The 24,029-nt window shown below is 42.7% G+C and overlaps 1 protein-coding gene across 1 annotated transcript in view; it reads left to right on the plus strand.

The window, feature by feature from the left end:
* The first annotated feature begins 4,847 nt into the window (after window positions 1-4,847).
* The window catches only part of LOC126162472 (golgin-45), a 53,085-nt gene continuing 33,903 nt past the window's right edge, over window positions 4,848-24,029 (plus strand). The window contains exons 1-2 of the mRNA XM_049919006.1: window positions 4,848-5,146; window positions 6,395-6,972. Of these exons, the coding sequence (XP_049774963.1) occupies window positions 6,403-6,972 (570 nt within the window). The 5' untranslated portion in view covers window positions 4,848-5,146; window positions 6,395-6,402. The remainder of the gene's footprint in view (window positions 5,147-6,394; window positions 6,973-24,029) is intronic.

Below are 24,029 nucleotides of genomic sequence, written 5' to 3' on the forward strand. Positions count from 1 at the left end.
CACATTGAGTGCACCTGGCGTCCTTTCCTGTCTCCTGTTGCCATTTCCCTAAGAGATATCATCATTCACCAACTGCTGGTGATTAATAGACTCCTACCCATTTACGTTTGCCTCCTCTTGACAACAGACAAAATAGGTTTCCTCAAATTAGGTGAAATGAGTCCCACTGGCTCAGTTCCAGCTTCAGTAAAAGACAGAACCTCAAACTTGTCGGTTAGGGGGATCGGTACAACACCCTGAGTCCTTGTTGGTCCCTGTGCACTCTGTACGGGACTCCTAGATCTGCCATTGAAACGCCATATGGACGAGTGCTTATAGATCCTGTACTTTATATACAGGAGACAAGATCCACAGGAGAGGATAGTACTTTAGGTACCTCTGCTACACGACTCTTGGGCGTTCTTCCAATACAATGATTCGTAGCAACTGCCAATCGCGTGACAATAGTCAGAGCAATTCCCAGCTGCTTACAAACATCATCCAACTCATCCCGTGTTTGATAACAGCATTCACAGTGGGACTGCATTTCGGCTACTGGAGTTTTTTACAGGGAATGAACAAATAACTTTAAAACCACTGATTATCTTTTAATCTAAAACTCCACCCATACAGACCATGAAAGGCATATGGTACTGACTGGCCACTGTGTAATCCTCAGCCCATGGGCACCACCAGATGTGGGTATGGACGGGCATGTGGTCAGCACACTGCTCTCCCGGCTGTATGTCAGTTTACGAGATCGGAGCATCTACTTCTCAATCAAGTAACTCCTCAGATCGCCTCACAAGCGCTGAGTGCAGCCCACTTACCAACAGCACTCGGCAGACAGGATGGTCACCCATCCAAGTGACAGCCCAGGCAAACAGCATTTAACTTCGGTGATCTGACTGGAACCAGTGTTACGACCGCTACAAGGCTGTTGGCTATCTTTTAATCTGTTGAGCTAGAAAGTTGGTAAACCCCTACGAGGAATGAAGTAAATACACAAAATAAGATTTCTATAAAGGCTACACAAAACCTGTGAAAAAATTACCAGTTTCTTGAAACTTTTTGAGTTTAATTATAGTCGCTAACAAACTCGAAAGCACAGTTAATTTGCTATAAATATAGGTAATAGATAAGGCTACACCTGTTTAAGCGAGCACTGGTCTAACACAGTATGTTAGAATATCTCTTACAGTAACTAAATCACAAATGTCAATTTACTACATATTACTCGTAGATTATCCAGAGAACAATGGTAGCTTCTGAAAATTCTCAAAAAGTTACATTTGCGTTGATATAGAATGAAATTCAGGGGTCATGCATTCTTTGGCAGTAACTGTAAACCTCAAACGCTCATTTTCTATGAAATACACTCCTGGAAATTGAAATAAGAACACCGTGAATTCATTGTCCCAGGAAGGGGAAACTTTATTGACACATTCCTGGGGTCAGATACATCACATGATCACACTGACAGAACCACAGGCACATAGACACAGGCAACAGAGCATGCACAATGTCGGCACTAGCACAGTGTATATCCACCTTTCGCAGCAATGCAGGCTGCTATTCTCCCATGGAGACGATCGTAGAGATGCTGGATGTAGTCCTGTGGAACGGCTTGCCATGCCATTTCCACCTGGCGCCTCAGTTGGACCAGCGTTCGTGCTGGACATGCAGACCGCGTGAGACGACGCTTCATCCAGTCCCAAACATGCTCAATGGGGGACAGATCCGGAGATCTTGCTGGCCAGGGTAGTTGACTTACACCTTCTAGAGCACGTTGGGTGGCACGGGATACATGCGGACGTGCATTGTCCTGTTGGAACAGCAAGTTGCCGGTCTAGGAATGGTAGAACGATGGGTTCGATGACGGTTTGGATGTACCGTGCACTATTCAGTGTCCCCTCGACGATCACCAGTGGTGTACAGCCAGTGTAGGAGATCGCTCCCCACACCATGATGCCGGGTGTTGGCCCTGTGTGCCTCGGTCGTATGCACTCCTGATTGTGGCGCTCACCTGCACGGCGCCAAACACGCATACGACCATCATTGGCACCAAGGCAGAAGCGACTCTCATCGCTGAAGACGACACGTCTCCAGTCGTCCCTCCATTCACGCCTGTCGCGACACCACTGGAGGCGGGCTGCACGATGTTGGGGCGTGAGCGGAAGACGGCCTAACGGTGTGCGGGACCGTAGCCCAGCTTCATGGAGACGGTTGCGAATGGTCCTCGCCGATACCCCAGGAGCAACAGTGTCCCTAATTTGCTGGGAAGTGGCGGTGCGGTCCCCTACGGCACTGCGTAGGATCCTACGGTCTTGACGTGCATCCGTGCGTCGCTGCGGTCCGGTCCCAGGTCGACGGGCACGTGCACCTTCCGCCGACCACTGGCGACAACATCGATGTACTGTGGAGACCTCACGCCCCACGTGTTGAGCAATTCGGCGGTACGTCCACCCGGCCTCCCGCATGCCCACTATACGCTTTCGCTCAAAGTCCGTCAACTGCACATACGGTTCACGTCCACGCTGTCGCGGCATGCTACCAGTGTTAAAGACTGCGATGGAGCTCCGTATGCCACGGCAAACTGGCTGACACTGACGGCGGCGGTGCACAAATGCTGCGCAACTAGCGCCATTCGACGGCCAACACCGCGGTTCCTGGTGTGTCCGCTGTGCCGTGCGTGTGATCATTGCTTGTACAGCCCTCTCGCAGTGTCCGGAGGAAGTATGGTGGGTCTGACACACCGGTGTCAATGTGTTCCTTTTTCCATTTCCAGGAGTGTACATATCCAAAACACTCGTACCGGTAACTAACAAAAGTATGGTTTTTATTACGTAACTAAACAATGAAATTAGAGAACGGTTGTTTTGAACAAAGAGAGGCCTACTGTTCACAGAAATTTTAAAAGAACGCAATTAAGTTTAAACCTACATATGACAATAACAGCACGAGTTTATCGCGGAACTCACAGTGATCGAAATGTCACACTATGTCACATTACAAACGGGAGATTATACTATCAATAAAAGTTTATGGACAAGCAAAGCGAACAGTAAAATATGCGAATCTTGATCTTCAACTCGTCACACGTATCATGTATACGCGGTCTCACACAAGGTAAAATTACGAAGTCGGCTTTTATATATAAATAATGTTACATATAAATAAACTAACGTATTGCATTTTTCTTCACTTAGCTGTTTCTGCGCACTCTTCTACACGGCGTGCAGAAGAACACTACAGTATGAGTTTATCTCGGTCAAAATCGCTAAAATGTGCGGCACCCACAAATGTTGTGGGGTTGGATTGTTTGGGGGAGTAGACCAGACAGCGAGGTCATCGGTCTCATCAGATTAGGGAAGGATGGGGAAGGAAGTCGGTCTTGCCCCTTCAAAGGGACCATCCCGACATTTGCGTGGAGTGATTTAGGGAAATCACGGAAAACCTAAAACAGGATGGCCGGACGTGGGACTGAACTGTCGTCCTCCCAAATGCGAGTCCGGTGTGCTAACCACTGCGCCACCTCGCTCGATCAAACAAAGCGCGTTTTCCACTTGTTGCAACTAACATAAAGTCATGATCGAGCTGTGGTATTTGTCTGCCTTAAGACTATCCCAGCTTCGTCAAAATCATTATAGCAAATTCCAAGTACCTCATGAATGTATTTTAGAATTGCGGCCTCTGTCATGGCAACCATTCATGCATATGAACGGACGTTTGGCAACCTTAAGATCGTCCGATCCCTTCCCAAATCTTACAGCAAATTCAGAGTTTTCCATGAATGTGTCTTCTAACTTCAGGCTTTAGTGTGGTATCCATTAATGCTCATGACAAGGCATTTGGCTACCTTAAGATCGTCATATCACCGACAGATTATTACAGCAAATTCTAGCTATATCACTACCTTCAAAATTGTGGCCTGTAGCGCGGTATGCATGCTCCTGAACAGGCTTTTGGCTACCTTACGATCGTCCAATGACTGTCAACATATATACTGCGAATTTCAGATGTTTCACGTGTCTATTTTCAGTGTTTCGAATCGAAAGATCCAATATTACGGTCTACAGTGCGGTATGCAGTCATAATCTTGAACAGCCATTTGGATACCTTGCGATCGTCGTCAAAATCTTTGCAACATGTTTGTTTCCTGTTTCTCACGAGACTGTCTTCAGAATTTCAAGCTGAAAGACCCAAAATTGTGCTCTGTGCAGTATCCATCACGCTTTTGATTATATAGGTTATATAATCACTGACTGGGAAACTGCGAGGCTCGAGTTGGCGCTGAATTGATCCGTAATCTGGGAAGAAGTGAAAGAGAGAACAGGTTAACCGAACTGCTGCGCTGATGCGAAAGAAAGAACGGCGTTGAAGGTTATCACAGTTTTTTTTGTCCCAACTCAGTTTAATTCAATTTGAGCTCAGTTTACGCAAGCGTTCAACCCGGTTTAGCGTAAACCCGAGATAGCCCATTGCTAAGCGACAATGCACAACGCTTTCTTCAGCGTTCAAACGACAATGTAAATTAAGATTACAATATGATATTTCACTATGGAGAAGCAATAATGCACAATATTTCCTCTAGTCTTCAAACAACGATGTAAATTAGGATTAGAATAAATTTCAATGTTTTATTTCCTTAGCGTGCGAAATATTACAGAATCCATGAGGTCCCTCAGACCGCACCAGTACGGTTAAGGATTAATGGTAGATAATATGTATGAAAGTGTTCTTGCAAAGTTTACATAATACTTAATATTTATATATTTTATATTTCAACTAGCGTTTTTCTACAATGAAATATGACAAGGATGACTCTTGTAAGTCATCCATACGGTGGTCAGGTGAATATTCATAGTGTGTCGATTTTGAATGTGCGCGTTACGCTATTCCACTTTGCTATTGGATCTTTCCCGAAGAGAAACTGAGAGAGATAGTGAGAGAAAACAGCTGTTCTAGTACTACTGACAGTTTGTTTGGTACACACCACGAAGTTTTGACGGAAAATAAGGAGGATGAAGAAATAACTGAGAGAAATGTAACTGTGATGTCACGAGACGTTTCCTCAACGTGATTTAATTAGCAAATGAGTTTATCAAGATCGTACAGTCGTGAGATATACAACTACGGTTACTGATCCGTTTATTTCCACTACCAGGTATGCTAGATGACATTCACTTTTACGTTTGTAATGTTTGAAACGGTATTTGTGTGCTGTCCTGGAAAATTTTAGCATTTGCTGACAGTATAACAGCAATATTTTTTCTTAAAACTGTGTGTGCTGCTTGTCCACATATTATTTCTAGAAATATCACTGATACGTATTAGTATCAATTTATACGTTGTAGACTGAATAGAGAGTTTGGCAGTGTATCCTCAGAATCGTGCATATATGCATAACCCAAATATCTGACAGCCTGTGTCCGTTGCACATCATTCTTGTGTCTGTTATGTAGGCCCCTACGTCACAGTCAGACTGATTGCTGATACGAAGGCAGTATTTAAAAATGAGAGCTCTTTGGTTATTGGCAAAATATTTCAAAACTCACCGTAATACCAAACATAAATGTTTTATGTTGAAGAACGTAGTAAAGTATATTTCGTTTCATTTTGTGTGCATTGACATGTTCGTATCTTGTTACGCCCTTTAGAGACAGCATGTATTAACTACACCACAGTTTTACGTCCTAATAGGAAACAAGTACTCAGCATGTAATACAAATTTTTTTTTTCTTTCCATATCGAACTATGGTGCATACAGCAAATGCAACTGTCTGTAATGATGGATAAGGTTATTCCATAAACAAGAAATTGGATAATTTTTTAACAGAAATAGGTAGGTTCAGTGGTATGTGTAATTTGGGCAGGGGCTGCAGGAACATTGCTTCTGGTATGTTCATATACTGAAGTATCATTGCTTCTGGTATGTTCATATGCTGAAGGCTCATTCGTAAGTTTCAAGATATGTAACTAGAGGTGATTGTTTTGTGTGCTTGAGTAGGGTGGAGGGAGAGATGTATCTGTAATGGTGGACACTTTATAACTGAAGTAGTAGAGTGTAAGTCATCATTTTGGTTTGTTGTGTTACCACACATTTTGTAAATGATGCACTTCATGGTGCACACTAATTTTTAACAGGAAAATTTCTGCCAGCTACTGTGTCTTTGCCAATTATGTATGTGAACAAGCTGCTTGTCAGAATCCAGCAGGTATTTGAGTGACAACAGGTACATGAACAAAATAATCTTGTGTATATTTCCTTATGATTGGGATGATGTGGAGCATTTCATTTTCCCCGGCTTCATTTTCATCTCTTACTTGTCGTTAGAGCTGAGTGAGTTGTAAATTAACTGTTATTCTAAATGCTTTAATTACAGAGACATTGACAAAAAAATTTATGTTTCAGTTACCACTATGAAGAAGACTCAGTTGCTATCCCCGGGTCGTACAGAAGGGGATGGAATGGAGAATGAAGGTGACAATGCTACAGAGACAGGTTCGTTTCGAAATCGGAGAACAGCTTTAGGCGACAAGTTAATTTATCGGCCGACAGATTTCAAAGAGTCTACCCCCGTGCCTCCCATTATCAAAGGACAGATTGTCAACCTAGTACCAAGTAATACTGTGTATATGAAAAAAGATAAGTTACTTAACAGTCTGAAAACAAAAGAGCCGAAGTTTGTTCCATTTGAACCATATAAAGCTGCTGTAAAACCTATTGTGCCAGTTGAAAAAAGAAATAAAGTAAAGGATGGCAAAATATCCAGGAAATGCAGCATGGACTTGAAACCTGTTTGTAGTGCTGTTTCTGACATTGTAATTGAAAAAGAAAAGGTGATTGAAGAAAGTAAAACTGTTGAGACCAGTAGCATTCACCAGGACCAACCTGAGTGGCTTCCAGAGAAGAAAGCTATGCAAGAAGAAATAAAAACACTGAAAGAAGAAAATGGCCAGCTTGAAAGCCAGCTCAAATTCCAGGCTCAGGTAATAATAAAATTGTATTTTAATCATTTTCTTGAACATGGATTAGGCTTACATCATATTCTGTCTCCACTGTCCTGGTTAATGTACATTTATCTTTTCTACTGGTTCGTAATTGCTTACGTATAATTAAATGTGATACTATTCCCAATTTTGTTAATGTTACAGTTATGTTTCATATTGTACTTACTCTGTTTGTTTTTTCTTTATTCAAACTATTTTGTTATAAGCTGGTTAGGCTATTATTCGTTGATTTAATCCCGCATATATTTCAACATGGAAAAAGTGGACTACACAAAAACTCACTCACGCAACCGGTGACAAACTTTATTGAAAGTGATCACAGGAGAAACTGTGAAGAAATATAAAAGCTCCTGAGTACTCACAATTTAAATTAATCCATCAGAAACAGCACATTCAGGCTATCCTGTAACTGTGCGTTAATAACTAGACAAGGATGATACAAAAATGTAAACCCCATAAATCAATGAATAAACAAAACCGAAAACATATAAAATACCATAGCTCTGGTGTTCAGCTGCCAGGCTAGCTGGTGCTGGAGTTGGCTCTGGTGATGGTGCTGTTGGTGATGGGGTGGCTGTTGTGTGCAGCTAGAGCCTTGGAACTTCTGATGGGTGTGCTGCTTGAAATACACATGCAGACTTGACCTTCTTGTTGGAATCTGGTCAATATCCCATTAATCAAAATGTCGAGCATTTTGCCTCCCCTTGTGAATATGTGACTTGGCCTGTGTACGGAGGCTGTAGAGATGGTTTGGTATCCTCCATGAATAGCATGACATGAGAACAGGCACTGAGGTCCTGACACACAAAGGTAGAGGCTGCTCTATGTGTGGAAGGCTGGTGGGGGCTAGATCTGGCTTACTTGTGTCTAGAGTCGATGGACAGCGCTGGGCTGACCTTGATCCAATGATGGTAGAGTGTTTGGGTGTGAGTCTGCAAATTCACATGATGGATTCAATGTCTCAGCGTACACTAGCTCAGCCATTGGAGCACCTTAGTCCATCTTATAAATGCTCCTGAGGCCCAATAGCACCATGGGAAGGGCCTTACTCTACTCGGCATCACGGCACGTCAGTGCTTATTTAAATGAACGATACCATCTTATCAGTCATCCCCTTGCTGGCTAAGTGGCAGATCGTCGTTTTGTGGTGGACTGTACTCCAAAATTTAGTGGTCTTTGGTCGTTTGTGGTGTGCAGCAAACAGTCAAATTGCGATACCCACTGTCACACAAAATCAAAGGCTGGCATTTTCGCTGAAATATTGTTCACTGGTGCAGCTTCTGGCAAGTGGGTGAAACAGTCTGTCATCATGGTTGTATACCATTGGACTGTAGTAAAGGGTTCACTTCATCAGTGTGGACATGCGCAAAGCTGGTGGTCATGTTTGGAAAGTTTCCTACAGGTGTGTGCACATGTCAGTGAATCTTGTTGCACTGACATTTGCTGCAACTTCTTGCCCATTCATGGCAGTCTGTTTGCATCCCTGGCTGTACATATTGATTTGTTGATAGATGGGTCATTGATTGTATGCCAGAGTAACTCAGCTCGTGTAAACACACAGACGCATCTCTTCTGATGTGGCTGGTAGCAAAGGACGAGGTTTTGAGGTAGACGTGTTGCAATACAATTTAATGTTGGTTCTGGGAATTGTGATTTGCTGGAGATCAAATGCTGCTGCTGTTGATAGTAGTTCCTGGTCTATTTGTCATGCTTCGGCATGCTTAGTGTAATCAGTGGTGCTGGAGACACTGCCGACCTGATGGAGACAATCAGCCACCATATTGTTAATACCAGAGACATGTTTAACTTGGGTAATATATTGTGCCCCCCCCCCCCCCCCCCCCCCCCCCCATGAACCATGGACCTTGCCTTTGGTGGGGAGGCTTGCGTGCCTCAGCGATACAGATAGCCGTATCGTAGGTACAACCACAACGGAGGGATATCTGTTGAGAGGCCAGACGAACGTGTGGTTCCTGAACAGGGGCAGCAGCCTTTTCACTAGTTGCAAGGGCAACAGTCTGGATGATTGACTGATCTGGCCTTGTAACAATAACCAAAACAGCCTTGCTGTGCTGGTACTGCGAACGGCTGAAAGCAAGGGGAAACTACGGCCGTAATTTTTCCCGAGGGCATGCAGCTTTACTGTATGATTAAATGATGATGGCGTCCTCTTGGGTAAAATATTCCGGAGGTAAAATAGTCCCCCATTCGGATCTCCGGGCGGGGACTACTCAAGAGGGTGTCGTTATCAGGAGAAAGAAAACTGGTGTTCTACGAATCGGAGCGTGGAATGTCAGATCCCTGAATCGGGCAGGTAGGTTAGAAAATTTAAAAAGGGAAATGGATAGGTTAAAGTTAGATATAGTGGGAATTAGTGAAGTTCGGTGGCATGAGGAACAAGACTTTTGGTCAGGTGAATACCGGGTTATAAATACAAAATCAAATAGGGGTAATGCAGGAGTAGGTTTAATAATGAATAAAAAAAAAATAGGAGCATGGGTAAGCTACTACAAACAGCATAGTGAACACATTATTGTGGCCAAGATAGACACGAAGCCCATGCCTACTACAGTAGTACAAGTTTATATGCCAACTAGCTCTGCAGATGATGAATAAATTGATGAAATATATGATGAGATAAAAGAAATTATTCAGGTAGTGAAGGGAGACGAAAATTTAATAGTCATGGGTGACTGGAATTCGAGAGTAGGAAATGGGAGAGAAGAAAACATAGTGGGTGAATATGGATTGGGGGAGAGAAATGAAAGAGGAAGCCGTCTGGTAGAATTTTGCACAGAGCATAACTTAATCATAACTAACACTTGGTTCAAGAATCATAAAAGAAGGCTGTACATGCAAGAATCCTGGAGATACTGACAGATTTCAGATAGATTATATAATGGTAAGACAGAGATTTAGGAACCAGGTTTTAATTTGTAAGACATTTCCAGGGGCAGATGTGGACTCTGACCACAATCTATTGGTTATGAGCTGTAGATTAAAACTGAAGAAACTGCAAAAAGGTGTGAATTTAAGGAGATGGGACCTGGATAAACTGAAAGAACCAGAGGTTGTACAGAGATTCAGGGAGAGCATAAGGGAACAATTGACAGGAATGGGGGAAAGAAATACAGTAGAAGAAGAATGGGTAGCTTTGAGGGATGAAGTAGTGAAGGCAGCAGAGGATCAAGTAGGTAAAAAGACGAGGGCTAGTAGAAATCCTTGGATAACAGAAGAAATATTGAATTTAATTGATGAAAGGAGAAAATATAAAAATGCAGTAAATGGGGCAGGCAAAAAGAAATACAAACGTCTCAAAAATGAGATCGACAGGAAGTGCAAAATCGCTAAGCAGGGATGGCTAGAGGACAAATGTAAGAATGTAGAGGCTTATCTCACTAGGGGTAAGATAGATACTGCCTACAGGAAAATTAAAGAGACCTTTGGAGATAAGAGAACCACTTGTATGAACATCAAGAGCTCAGATGGAAACCCAGTTCTAAGCAAAGAAGGGAAAGCAGAAAGGTGGAAGGAGTATATAGAGGGCCTATACAAGGGCGATGTACTTGAGGACAATATTATGGAAATGGAAGAGGATGTAGATCAAGATGAAATGGGAGATATGATAATGCGTGAAGAGTTTGACAGAGCACTGAAAGACCTGAGTCGAAACAAGGCCCCCGGAGTAGACAACATTCCATTGGAACTACTGACGGCCTTGGGAGAGCCAGTCCTGACAAAACTCTACCATCTGGTGAGCAAGATGTATGAAACAGGCGAAATACCCTCAGACTTCAAGAAGAATCTAATAATTCCAATCCCAAAGAAAGCAGGTGCTGACAGATGTGAAAATTACCGAACAATCAGTTTAATAAGCCACAGCTGCAAAATACTAACACGAATTCTTTACAGACGAATGGAAAAACTAGTAGAAGCCGACCTCGGGGAAGATCAGTTTGGATTCTGTAGAAATACTGGAAGACTTGAGGCAATACTGACCTTACGACTTATCTTAGAAGAAAGATTAAGGAAAGGCAAACCTACATTTCTAGCATTTGTAGACTTAGAGAAAGCTTTTGACAATGTTGACTGGAATACTCTCTTTCAAATTCTAAAGGTGGCAGGGGTAAAATACAGGGAGCGAAAGGCTATTTACAATTTGTACGGAAACCAGGTGGTAGTTATAAGAGTCGAGGGACATGAAATTGAAGCAGTGGTTGGGAAGGGAGTAAGACAGGGTTGTAGCCTATCCCCGATGTTATTCAATCTGTATATTGAACAAGCAGTAAAGGAAACAAAAGAAAAATTCGGAGTAGGTATTAAAATCCATGGAGAAGAAATAAAAACTTTGAGGTTCGCCGATCTCATTGTAATTCTGTCAGAGACAGCAAAGGACTTGGAAGAGCAGTTGAATGGAATGGATGGTGTCTTGAAGGGAGGATATAAGATGAACATCAACAAAAGCAAAACGAGGATAATGGAATGTAGTCGAATTAAGTCGGGTGATGTTGAGGGAGTTAGATTAGGAAATGAGACACTTAAAGTAGTAAAGGAGTTTTGCTATTTGGGGAGCAAAATAACTGATGATGGTCAAAGTAGAGAGGATATAAAATGTAGACTGGCAATGGCAAGGAAAGCGTTTCTGAAGAAGAGAAATTTGTTAACATCGAGTACAGATTTAAGTGTCAGGAAGGCGTTTCTGAAAGTATTTGTATGGAGTATAGCCATGTATGGAAGTGAAACATGGACCATAAATAGTTTGGACAAGAAGAGAATAGAAGCATTCGAAATGTGGTGCTACAGAAGAATGCTGAAGATTAGGTGGGTAGATTACGTAGCTAATGAGGAGGTACTGAATAGGATTGGGGAGAAGAGAAGTTTGTGGCACAACTTGACCAGAAGAAGGGATCGGTTGGTAGGACATGTTCTGAGGCATCAAGGGATCACCAATTTAGTATTGGAGGGCAGCGCGGAGGGTAAAAATCGTAGGGGGAGACCAAGAGATGAATACACTAAGCAGATTCAGAAGGATGTAGGTTGCAGTAGGTACTGGGAGATGAAGAAGCTTGCACAGGACAGAGTAGCATGGAGAGCTGCATCAAACCTGTCTCAGGACTGAAGACCACAACAACAACAACATATATTGTGAGACGAACTTGAGTTGGTTATGTTGCCTTGCTGAACAGTTTAAGTTGCTCTGACGAAAGATGCATGTCAACGGTCTATGATCAGTATAGATGATAAAGTCTCTGGGTTCCAGCTGAGGCATGAAGTATTTAATGGCCTTGTAGGTGGCTGGAAGTTTCCAGTCATACATACTTCATTTTTATTGCAAGGATGACAGCTTCTGTTAGAAGAATGCTAGCGGTTACCATACGTCATCGCAACATTGCTGTAGTGCCGTGGCAATTGCTGACTGACTAGTATCAACTCCAAAGCCAAGGGCACATTAGGCTCAGGGTGCATGAGTAGTACAATTTCCGTGATACTTTTTTTGGCTACTTCAAATGCCAAACTCTTACCATCAGTCCACGATATGGGCCAGAGAGTGCTGCAATTAATGGCTCTTTTAGCTCAGCTGAGTGTGGCAGGTTGAAGCGGTAGTTTGTTGGTACAACTGTATCATTGTGTGTTTAATCTTTGTTTACTTTTCTTAAAAATTTCATTTCAGTTGACTATTCTTCTATGGTCATTCATAGTCAGTGTTCATAATTCACATCCCCATGCTGTTATGTTGGTAACCAGTACTTTATAAAATTTTAATAACTTTGTATCCTTTCTTATCTTGCCACTCAGTGGTCTGTGACTGTACCACACATCATTTGAAAAATGTTTAATTTAGCATGTCCTTTTCACACATTTGCACTAACATTATGCACAAATTAGTTATTAATATTGTGTAGTATTTAATTTATTAGTCATGTTGTTTTCGTATGTAAAAATCACAGAGGTGGTTAAAAATGAAGTGCAGCTACTCCTGGAGGTACAGTGTGGGCTTAATTATCATATGGCAGTGGAACTTGGTAGATATGCTAGGTAATGCATTAATGTGGAACTGATGTACGCTGGAAAAACTTTGTTCCAACAAAATCTGCACCTGGTGGTGAAAGTTGGAACTAATATCTGTTGTGTTATTCTACATCTGCCTGACACCTAGAAGTTAGCTGCACAACTCACCGAAAAATAAAATTTTACAAATTACAAGTTTAAATGTGTCGTAGTGCTTTTCGGTTTAGTGGAAGAGTAGATGTTGTGGATGTTGTCATAGGTTAATTGGTATAGGAGACATATGTCTCAGGACTGTGGCTTGGGTTTCATGGGGGTGAGTGTAGTGGGGAAGCTATAAAAAGTACGAGATGACAGAGTTGTAGATTATATAGCCAAGACAAGAAAATTGTACAGCTGGGAAGAAAGATTTGTAACCCCTCCACCTCCCTCACATTCCTCCCGGCAGATTTAGAAATGGCATATTTTGAACTAGATAGGTAGAAGGGGAGAAAGAGACATTGTGAGCTGGGAAAAGGCGACAAGTAATAGACACAAGGAGAGAGACATTAAAAATCACGATTCAGATTCGAGTTGGCAGTCGGTTTGGGTTGTTTCCTGAATTAGGAGAAGAGCCTCAAACGGTTTTACCAGGTTTTGAGCTTAGTTGGGTGAGTTGGTAGAAAAGCCGCATAAAAAGAAGTCTTACTGCTAGGAGCAGTCACAGAAGAAGTGTAGGCCAATTGCTACAGGTATGATGTTGCGTCAAAACTATCATGATACCTAGTACCAAGCTTAACCAGGTGACAGATAGCACAGGGACTGTGTGCAGAGGTTTTGATGGAGAGGATAAGGTGCTTATAGTAGGAGCAGAAGGAAACATCATGACAAGCAACTTAGAATATAGCTTTAAAGATTACCTGGAGGAAACAGGTGCAGCAACAGCACACACTCATATAGAGTTTTTGGAAATTTTGCAGCATCATGACCAGCCGTGTTAACAGTTTCCTGAAAAATAAAATTAATTTGTTTCATCAGAACATTAGAGGGTTGAAAAAAAAGATAGATGAGCTTCTTGTATGCCTAGAAAGATGTGGAAAATTCTGAAGTCATAATGTTCTGTGCCTCTCAAGCACCACGTAACCTGAGAGAGGGAGAAGTTAAATATCAGAGATTATAGACGTGCATCGTTTTCATGTAGAGTTAACATGGAAAAAGGAGCAATTGTGACATTTATAAAAGTAGGACACAAATTAAAAACTTGTTACTGCAGAATACTTCTCAGGTAATTGTAAAAGTCTGCAGAAATCTAGATGCATTATTAAGCCAGCTGAGGCAAGAAGAAACAGTTAAGAATTTGTGGAGATTTCAATGTAGATTTCATGAAAGATGCAGACAGGAAAATGAACTAGAATTAGTATGTGGACATTTGAATCTAATTTCAGTAATCTATTTTCCATTTTGTGTGCAGCAAAATAGAAAACTGACACGTAACATTTGTATAGACAGTTCTCAGGTTGAAACAATTAATATGCACCCAATTGCTACTGGATTTTTTGATCATGACACACAGTTAATGGAAATAACAATGTGCTGCCTTAGAACCATGAGGCAGGTTCATACAGATCCAGATCAGTGAGGCTTATAAATAACAGGATAAGTGCTTTAAGAGTAAGTTAAAAGGGGTGATATAGGATTTGGTATACATAGAAAGAGATGCTAATGTCAAATTCAGTTTATTTCAAGGTAAATTTGTGCAGATATTTAAAAGTTGCTTTCCTAAAAAAATTATCCAAAAGATCCTTAAAAGAAATTGTGGATAACTAATGGAATGAAAATCTTATATGAGAGGAAGAGGGAAATTTATATAATAGCCCAGAGTAAGTCAAGATACAAAATTACTTGTACACTGCAAAAAGTATGATAGTATTTTAAGGAAAGTCATTAAAATGTCCAGAAGTATGCATGTCCTGTCAGAAATAAATAATGCAGATAGTAAGATTAAATCAGATTAAAACTATATGGGATATTGTTGAATGGGAGACAAGACAGCCTGTCAGTGTACAAGGAACCATAACAGTTAAACTAAATGACAATGTTTTGATTGATAACTCACAGACTGCAATTACTTCTAACAGTCACTTTCTAAATATGGCAGCAAAAATAGGATTAAATTGGTAAGTAATGTCCTTTATGCAGTGCATCACTGGCACAAGGAATTGTTCCAGACAGGTTAAAATATGCAGTTATTAAACTTCTTCATAAGAAAGGTGACATGCAGACTTAACAATTACCATCCAATTTATTTTTGCAAAATATTCAAAAAATTAATGTATTCAAGAGTAGTCTCACACTTAAGTGGAAACAGTTTGCTTAGCATATCAGAGTTTGGATTTCAGAAGGGTCATTTGACAGAGTATAAGTCTTAATTAATAAAATATCAGCCAGTTGGTATTTTTTTGTGATCTTTCCAATGCATTTGATTCTGTAGATCATGTTACTTACTTGACAAACTCAAGTTTTCTGAAATCGACGGCTTTACACACAACTGGTTTGAATCGTACTTCACAAACAGAATGCAAAAGGTTGCGATGAATAATTCAAACAGTGTCAGAAGGGTATAAAATATTAGTGACTGGTGAGAAATCACAAAGAGAGTCCCACAGGATTTAATGTTGGGTCCACTCCTATTCATGATATAGTTAATTTCTTTGATTTAATATTCGCAAGTGATATTGGTAATTTTTGCAGATGATACTATTGTTGTAATAAATCCCATTAGAGAGAAAGCCACAGAAGAAATTGTTAATGATATTTTCCAAAGAATTAAAAAGTGGTTCTCGGAAAATGGACTCTCCATGTATTTGAGAAAATGCACCATACCAACAATTGATATAGCACTTGACCAGGAGTAAATAAATAGGGTAGATTTCTCCAAATTTTTGGGTGTTCATATTGATGAAAACTTGAAATGGAAGAAGCATGTTACTGAACTTCCCAAACAATTAATTTGAGCTATTTTTGCTTTTCGTATAATTGCTAAGCTTGGAATGAAATGAATTAACCTCCCGACACATTTTGCATATTTCCACTCAATAATGTCTGATGGAATAATTTTCTGCAGTAGCTCACCATTTAGAAAGAAAGTATTGATTGCACAAAAACAAGCTGTAAGAATAATATGTGATGTCACTGATGGACATTGTGTAGGTACCTCTTCAAGAATCTAGGCATTTCCATTGCGCTGTCACACTACGTGTATGTTACGTACATACATACAACATTAGAGGGAAATAAAAGACCTTCATTACCCATTATTAAAGCTGTCAAATGTTCACAAAGGTGTTCAATATGCAGCAACAAAAATCTTTGATCATTTGTCCAATAACATAAATTGTCTGACATGTAGCAAAGCAAGTTTTAAATCTAACTTAAAATCATTTCACTTTCTTCTGTTCCATTAATGGATTTCTAGTTAAATACTGGTAGCCATTAATGTTAATTCTAATCATGTAAGCTGACTCATTCCACATTATTTCAATAAAAGAATCATTCAAATGATCTATGGAACATGTGACTAACTACTAACTGACTGACTATATAGCTTAACAGATTCAATAAGTTCAGATATGTTTGTTCCTAGGAGGTCTAAGATGTTACCATCTGAGTTGGTTCTCTAATTATCTGCTCAAAGTAGTTTTCGGACTAGACATTCAGAATGATGTCATCCAAATATCTGCACCTGACACCAGTTTTGATAGCGTGATTCTCCCTATCTAAGCCTGGCAAGTTAAAGTCCACCCCATATTACAACATCATGATCAGTAAAGGTGTTGATGACATCCTGAAAGTTCTCTGTGAAGTGCTCTACCACCGCAGCTCCTGACCCAGGCAGTCTGTAGAAGCATCTGATTACTATTTTTGTTGAACCTTTGATGCTTAACGTCACCCAGATTAATTCACATTTGGAGTCCATGATAACCTCGCTAGATATCAAATTCTTCACTGCAGTTGATTGCTGTTCATTAGTGTGTTTATTGTTCCATATTTCACATTTAATCATTACAAAGACAGATTAAATACAGGCATTTTATGTTTGTTCTTGTGTGTTTGCTATACATAACAGAAAATACAACCTAACTGTTTGACAAGGTTGGAGAGGGAGTTCATATTTCAATAGATTGAATTTCCCACTATTGAAACATCTGTTTCACTGACACACAGCACAGACACATCAAGTTGTACTGCAGGACAGCAGCTGACACTGTTTCTCTGCATTATTAAACACAAGTGGATTGCTATTCAGTGAATACTGTTTCATGGTGTGCAAATTTAAAGCTGAGTTCTGTTTCTTTTTAGTACCATTTTTACTTAATATTGGTATTGTATTAGTAATTTACTCATCCAAGGATCATTATACAGTGATCGAGGGTTATCAGCTGCACACGCCCGTGCGCGCTCACACACACACACACACACACACACACACACACACACACACGTCTGTGTATATACATATATACTGACATGTGAAAATACACACATGTTTAGTGATGAGAGGACAGATTATCAGCCGTGGCCATTTTGGTAGAACCACCTTGGCATTTGCCGGAAGTGATTTAGGAAAACCTAATTCAGGATACCTGGATAGAACTTGAGCCTCCAAATTCCTTAATCTAGGGCCGGTGTATTAATCGATGCACTATCTCATTTTCTTATACAAAAATACAATTACCTTGTGTTCATACATATTTGGAACAAATTAGCTTCATAATTCTATCACTCAAAAAGTTTATGAGACTTGCTTTTAGTAGATGATGATGATGTAGATATTTTTATTTATTTATTTGTGTCTAAAGCATCACAATTTAACATATAGGATAATGCATAATAAAACTTATAAACTAACTGCTAATTTAAAAATTTGAGGACAGTGTTACATCTTACGGTGTCCTGTAGTCTATCATTGGTACACAGTGAAATAATCTCAAAAGAAAAGAAATAAAGATAAAGATAACAATCTGAACAACATTAGCCTAGTATATTGCCGTCACAATGGCTTCAGATCTTTCAGATATCAGGTCATCAAAGGTACATCTTGCAGGACATAGTCTACATTGCTGTACATGCTCAGTAGTTTGTTGAAAAAGGGGTTGATGATGTGGAATAACCTCATTTCTGCATATTGTCTTTTGACATTGCGACCGCTATTCTGAACCTACTCTGAACTTTTCAAAAAGGTCTTTTTCAGTGAAACCAGCAGCTAGATTTTCCGATGGTGTCATCAAGTGGTGCTGAGACCTCGTCTTCCACATAGATAATCAGAACATGTCTGTTAACCAGTTTTATCTGCTGCCCTCAGGAAACTTTTTTTTGATGTCAGTCGAGGAGGAGGAGGATAGTGATAAGAAAATGAGTGTTTATTGGCAGTAGATACCTTATACCTTTCTCTGCTTGTGGGTATCTCACACTGATGTCTGGAGCAACAGTTTAAGCTAAATGGTGGAGTTTATCCTGCTATGTAGGTTTCAGGTATCCAGTAATGAGTCTACATGACTCATTAAGAGTGGCATCCACTTGTTTAGCATGGGCAGAATTTTGCCAAACAGGGTTATAATAGCATTTATCTTACTTTTCCAAAGCAGCATTAGTCTGGCAGTTAGAATAGGCCCAAGATATTCCTGCCAGTCGTAAGAGGCGATTAAAAGGAGTCTCACATGTTTTGGCCTTTGTGTGATGGTTCCCTGTAGGGTTTGATCCCCATTTTTCAAAATTTTCCCGAAGAGCGAGCCAATTGAGGAAGGGCGCCTTACATGGCGCGTCGTATCCATCGTGTGCTGAGACCTATCGCATCTTTCGTCGACGTGGATCTGCACTTCTGCTAGTTCTCCAACTGTTGGGCGAGATCACCCTCCTGGGTGCATTTTTTTCCAACTGTGTAGTATCATTTTCTACGTCGACGGTGATAATGGACTTGTTTGCTTGGTTGCACCTGATATCCAGCACAGTAGCCAGTCTGTTGTGGTGGGGCCACCATGTGCCCTGTTGGTTGTAGCCCCCTGACCACACAGGGATCGCTCTGCTGATGCCTGCGTCTTTAACTCCCCACGTATGCCGAAGAGTAGTGTCAGTCATCCCGGGGCATCGGGGCTCCTGGTAGTGGCCATCCTGCCAGGTGGCCTTTGCTGCAGCTGGATGGCGCCTGTGGGGAGGTCCCCCAGTCAGAGTGGGTGGCATCAGGGCAGATGACACGTGATGGCGCGTAGTATATCATCCCTTGCTGATGGTCAAACACAAGCAGTCTCTAAGTGTTCACGTGCTCAATTCAGCGCACAGATGTACGACCCCAAATCATTCCCCTCCTTGGCCACACCATGGGAGGAACGTCAGGCTGAGTATGGCAGCTGCTCTTATTCGCCCCGGTACCTTGTATGTTCGAGATCTGATGGGGAATCTTTCATGACGATGAAGCCTCAGTTTTTTTTTTTGAACATTTAGAGGACAAGTTTGGGGAGGTGGAAGACTTGTCCAAAATCAGATCTGGGGCAGTCTTGATCAAAACAGCATCCTCTGCCCAGTCACGGGAGTTGCTTGCTTGCTCACGACAAGCTGGGGGATGTTTCTGTAACCATTACACCCCATAAGAGCTTAAATATGGTCCAGGGCATCATATTTCACAGGGACATTCTTTTGCAGTCTGACGATGAGCTGCACATCAATTTAGAGTGGCTAGATGTACATTTCATTTGCCATGTCCACCGGGGTCCAAGGGATAATTAGATTGCCACCGGTGCCTTCATCTTGGCCTTCGAGGGTGATACATTACCTGAGAAAGTCAAGGTGATGGTCTACCACTGTGATGTAAAGCCCTATATCCCTCCCCCATTGCGGTGCTATAAATGCTGGAAGTTTGGTCGTATGTCTTCCCGCTGTACTTCCAGCATCACATGTCGAGATTGCGGACGCCCATCACAATCTGTGTCAACTGTGGAGAGCACCATTCGCCTTGCTTGCCTGACTGCAGGATTCTCCGGAAAGAAAGGAAAATCCTGGAGTACAAGACCCTGGACCGACTGACCTACTCTGAGGTTAAGAGGAAATTTAAATGCCTACATCCTGTACATTTGACATCATCTTACGCTGCCGCTACAGTTCTAGCCCCATCGGCTCCGCCAACCCCAGTCACCTCTCAGAGCCACAAGACTTCACCTGCCCACTTGATGGTGGGGGCCACTTCCCTCCCTGTTGCTCATACACCACCCACTTCGGGAGCAACGCCACCCCCCCCTCCACCCCCCCCCCCCCCCCCCCCCAATCATCAGGGATATCAGTCCCCACTTCTGTGCCAGAGGAGCGTAAGTCTTCTTTGGTTCCTCTCGCTAGGAAGGGGTCCCTTAGGTCACTCCTTTCCCAGGCTTCTGCTAGTGGGAAAGATGACACCCGCCAGTGGCTGAAGAGCGCAAAAGCAGCTGGTCCTAGGGTTTCACACTCATCCTCAATCCCGGGGACTGAATCAGTGAAGTCCTCCCAGCCAGGGAAACCCAAGGAGCAGCGAAAGAAATCCAAAAAGATGATCCCCAAGACCAAGGGAATTGTGGTAGCGCCCATATCGCTACCTACAAGCTCTGCGTATGTGGATGAGATGGAGATTCTGGCATCCGCTGAGGACCTAGATCTCGCTGGACCCTCAGACACAATGGATATAGACTGCTCAGGCAATAAGTCGGTGGCAGCAGGCGACTGTGAGGTGTAAACTGCCTCATTGAATGTTCCAAGCCTTCCCAGTCTCACGATGATGTCAACCTCCAGTGTAACTGTGGCAGGTTTTTCCTCCACCTGGCTGAGCTACGGCAACTGTTAAGCTTCACACCTGCTTTCTGCATTGCCCTCCAGGAAACCTGGTTCCCGGCAATGCAGACCCCTGCCCTCTGCGGCTATAAGGGATATTATAGGAACCGTAGTGACTATAATTGAGTGTCGGGTGGAGTTTGCGTTTATGTCCTGAACTCAGCCTGTAGTAGTGAAACTGTGGCCCTTCGAACCCGTCTTGAAGCTGTGGCTGTCAGAATAAGGATGACACAGGAAATAACTGTCTGCAATGTATATCTTCCTCCAGATGGTGCAGTACCCCTGAATGTATTAGCTGCACTGATTGATCAACTCCCTAAACCTTTACTAGTTTTGGGAGCTTTTAATGCCCATAACCTCTTGTGGGGTGGCACTGTGCTTACTGGCCGAGGCAGAGATGTCGAAACTTTACTGTCTCTGTTCGACTGCCATCTTCCTGTCACTGCCCCGGCATCAGACACATGGATGCCTGCCCACATGGGCTTTAAACAAGGCGGACTGGGAAACTTTCACCTCTGCTGTCGCCATTGAATCTCCCCCACACGGGAACATCGATGTGATGGTTGAGCAGGTGACTAAGGCAATCCTTTCTGCGGCAGAAAACTCGATCCCTCACTCTTTAGGGTGCCTTCAGTGAAAGGCAGTCCTTTGATGGTCACTTGAAGTCACTGAAGCAATTAAGGAGCATCGGCGAGCCCTACAGCAGCACCCTTCCCTGGAGCACCCCATAGGCTTTAAACGACTCTGTGCCCGCTTTTGCTAACTTATCAAGTGACAGAAGCAGGAGTGTTGGGAGAGAGAGGCGTCTCATCCATTGGGTGCCCTATGTCACCTTCCCAGGTCTGGACAAGGATCAAACATGTTTTCGGGTACCAGATCCCAACAGGTGTTCCTGGTGTTAACGTAAATGGCGTGTTATCTACCGATGCAATCGTGATTGCCGAGCACTTTGTTGAGCACTATGCTTGATCCTCTGTGTCAGAGAATTACTCCTTAGCCTTTCGCACTCTCCAATGGCGGCTCGAAGGGAAAGTCCTCTCGTTCACTACAAGCCACAGTGAATCCTATAAAGCCTCATTTACAGAGTGGGAGCTCCTCAGTGCCCTTGCACATTGCCCCGACACCGCTCCTGGGCCAGATCGGATCCACAGTCAGATGATTAAACATCTTTCATATGACTACAAGCGACACCTCATCATTTTCAACCAGATCTGGTGCGATGGCATCTTTCCGTCGCAATGGCGGGAGAGCACAATCATTCCGGTGCTCCAACCGGATGGGGATGTGGCCCAGTTGCTGGAACATATGGTGTATCAGTGGTTGAGTTGGGTCCTGGAGTCACGCGGCCTACTGGCACCATTTCACGGCGGCTTCTGCCACGGTCGCTCTACCACTGATAATCTCGTGTCCCTCAAGTGTGCCGTCTGAACAGTCTTTCCGAGACACCAACACCTGGTTGCTGTCTTTTTTGACTTACTAAAAACGTACGACATGAGCTGGCGACATCATATCCTTGCCACAGTATACGAGTGGAGTCTCCGAGGCCCGCTCCCAATTTTTATCTAAAATTTCCTGTCGCGTCGTACTTTCCGTAACCAAGTTGGTGCCTCCCATAGTTCCTCCCATATCCAGGAGAATGGGGTCCCACAGGGCTCTGTATTGAGTGTCTCTCTATTTTTAGTGGCCATTAATAGTCTGGCAGCAGCTATAGGGTTGTCCATCTCACCTTCTCTGTATGCAGATGACTTCTGCATTTTGTACTGCTCCACCAGTACTGATGTTGCTGAACGGCGCCTACAGGGAGCCATCCACAAGGCACAGTCATGGGCTCTAGCCCATGGTTTCCAGTTTTTGTCCACAAAGTTGTGTGTTATGCATGTCTGTTGGCATCGTACCGTTCATCCACAACCAGAACTTTACCTTAATGATAATCCACTCTCTGTTGACACTTCCTCTCAATTCTTGAAATGTACCGAGTCCGTGAAGTGGTTTACACTGATGGCTCCATGACTGATGATCATGTCGGCTTCGTGTATGTCAATGGAGGACATGTTGAACAGCATTCCTTTCCCAGTGGCTGCAGTGTTTTCACTGCCGAGCTGGTGGCTATATCTCCTGCTCTTGAGGACATACGTCCGTGCCCTGTGGAGTCATTTCTTCTGTGTACAGACTCCTTGAGAAGCCTGCAAGCTATCGACCAGTGCTACCCTCATCATCCTTTGGTAGTGACCATTCCAGGGGTCCATCTGTGCCCTGGAACAATCCAGTCATTCAGTAGTGTTTGTCTGGATTCGCCGGCCGCTGTGGTCGAGGGGTCCTAGGTGCTTCAGTCTGGAACCGCGCGACCGCTACAGTCGCAGGTTCGAATCCTGCCTCGGGCATGGATGTGTGTGATGTCCTTAGGTTAGTTAGGTTTAAGTAATTCTAAGTTCTAGGGGACTGATGACCTCAGAAGTTAAGTCCCATAGTGCTCAGAGCCATTTGAACCATTTGTCTGGATCTCAGGTCATGTCGGAATCCCAAGGCAATGAACTTGCTGACAGGCTGGCCAAACAGGCTATGCGGAAACCACTTATGGACATCGGTTTCTCTGCAATTGACCTGCGTTCAGTACTATGCCGCAAGGTTTAGCGGCTTTGGGAGACGGAATGGCATAACCTCAGTACGCACAACAAACTGCGTGCCATTAAGGAGACTATGAATGTGTGGAAGAATTCAACGCGGGCCTCTCGCAAGAACTCTGTTGACTCCGTATTGGCCACACTTGGGTGACACATGGGTACCTCCTGCGCTGTGATGATCCACCTCAGTGTCGGTGCAGTACCCAACTGACAGTGGCCCATATCGTATTGAGCTGTCCTCTTTTGGCTGCCCTGTGATGGACTCTTCCATTACTGGACTTGTTGGCATTAATTTTAGCTGACAATGCCTCATTGGCTAATTTAGTTTTTCGTTTTATAAGTGATGGTGGGTTTGATCATTCTACATAAGTTTTTGTGCATGTCCTTTGTGTTCTCCACTCTAATACTTTTAGGCTGGATGTTTTATTCTTTTTTATTTTCATGGTCGGCCAGCCATGGTCATCTGCTAACTTGTTTTTATCCTTTCCACCTGTTTCTTGCTTCTCTCTGTGGTTTTCTTTTCCTGTTATGTCCATAGTAGTGTTGGTTGTCTGTCTGTCATTCTTCTGGTTCTTCCATTTT

This window comes from Schistocerca cancellata, chromosome 2 (genome assembly GCF_023864275.1).
Source record: "Schistocerca cancellata isolate TAMUIC-IGC-003103 chromosome 2, iqSchCanc2.1, whole genome shotgun sequence".
Taxonomy (NCBI): Eukaryota; Metazoa; Arthropoda; class Insecta; order Orthoptera; family Acrididae; genus Schistocerca; species Schistocerca cancellata.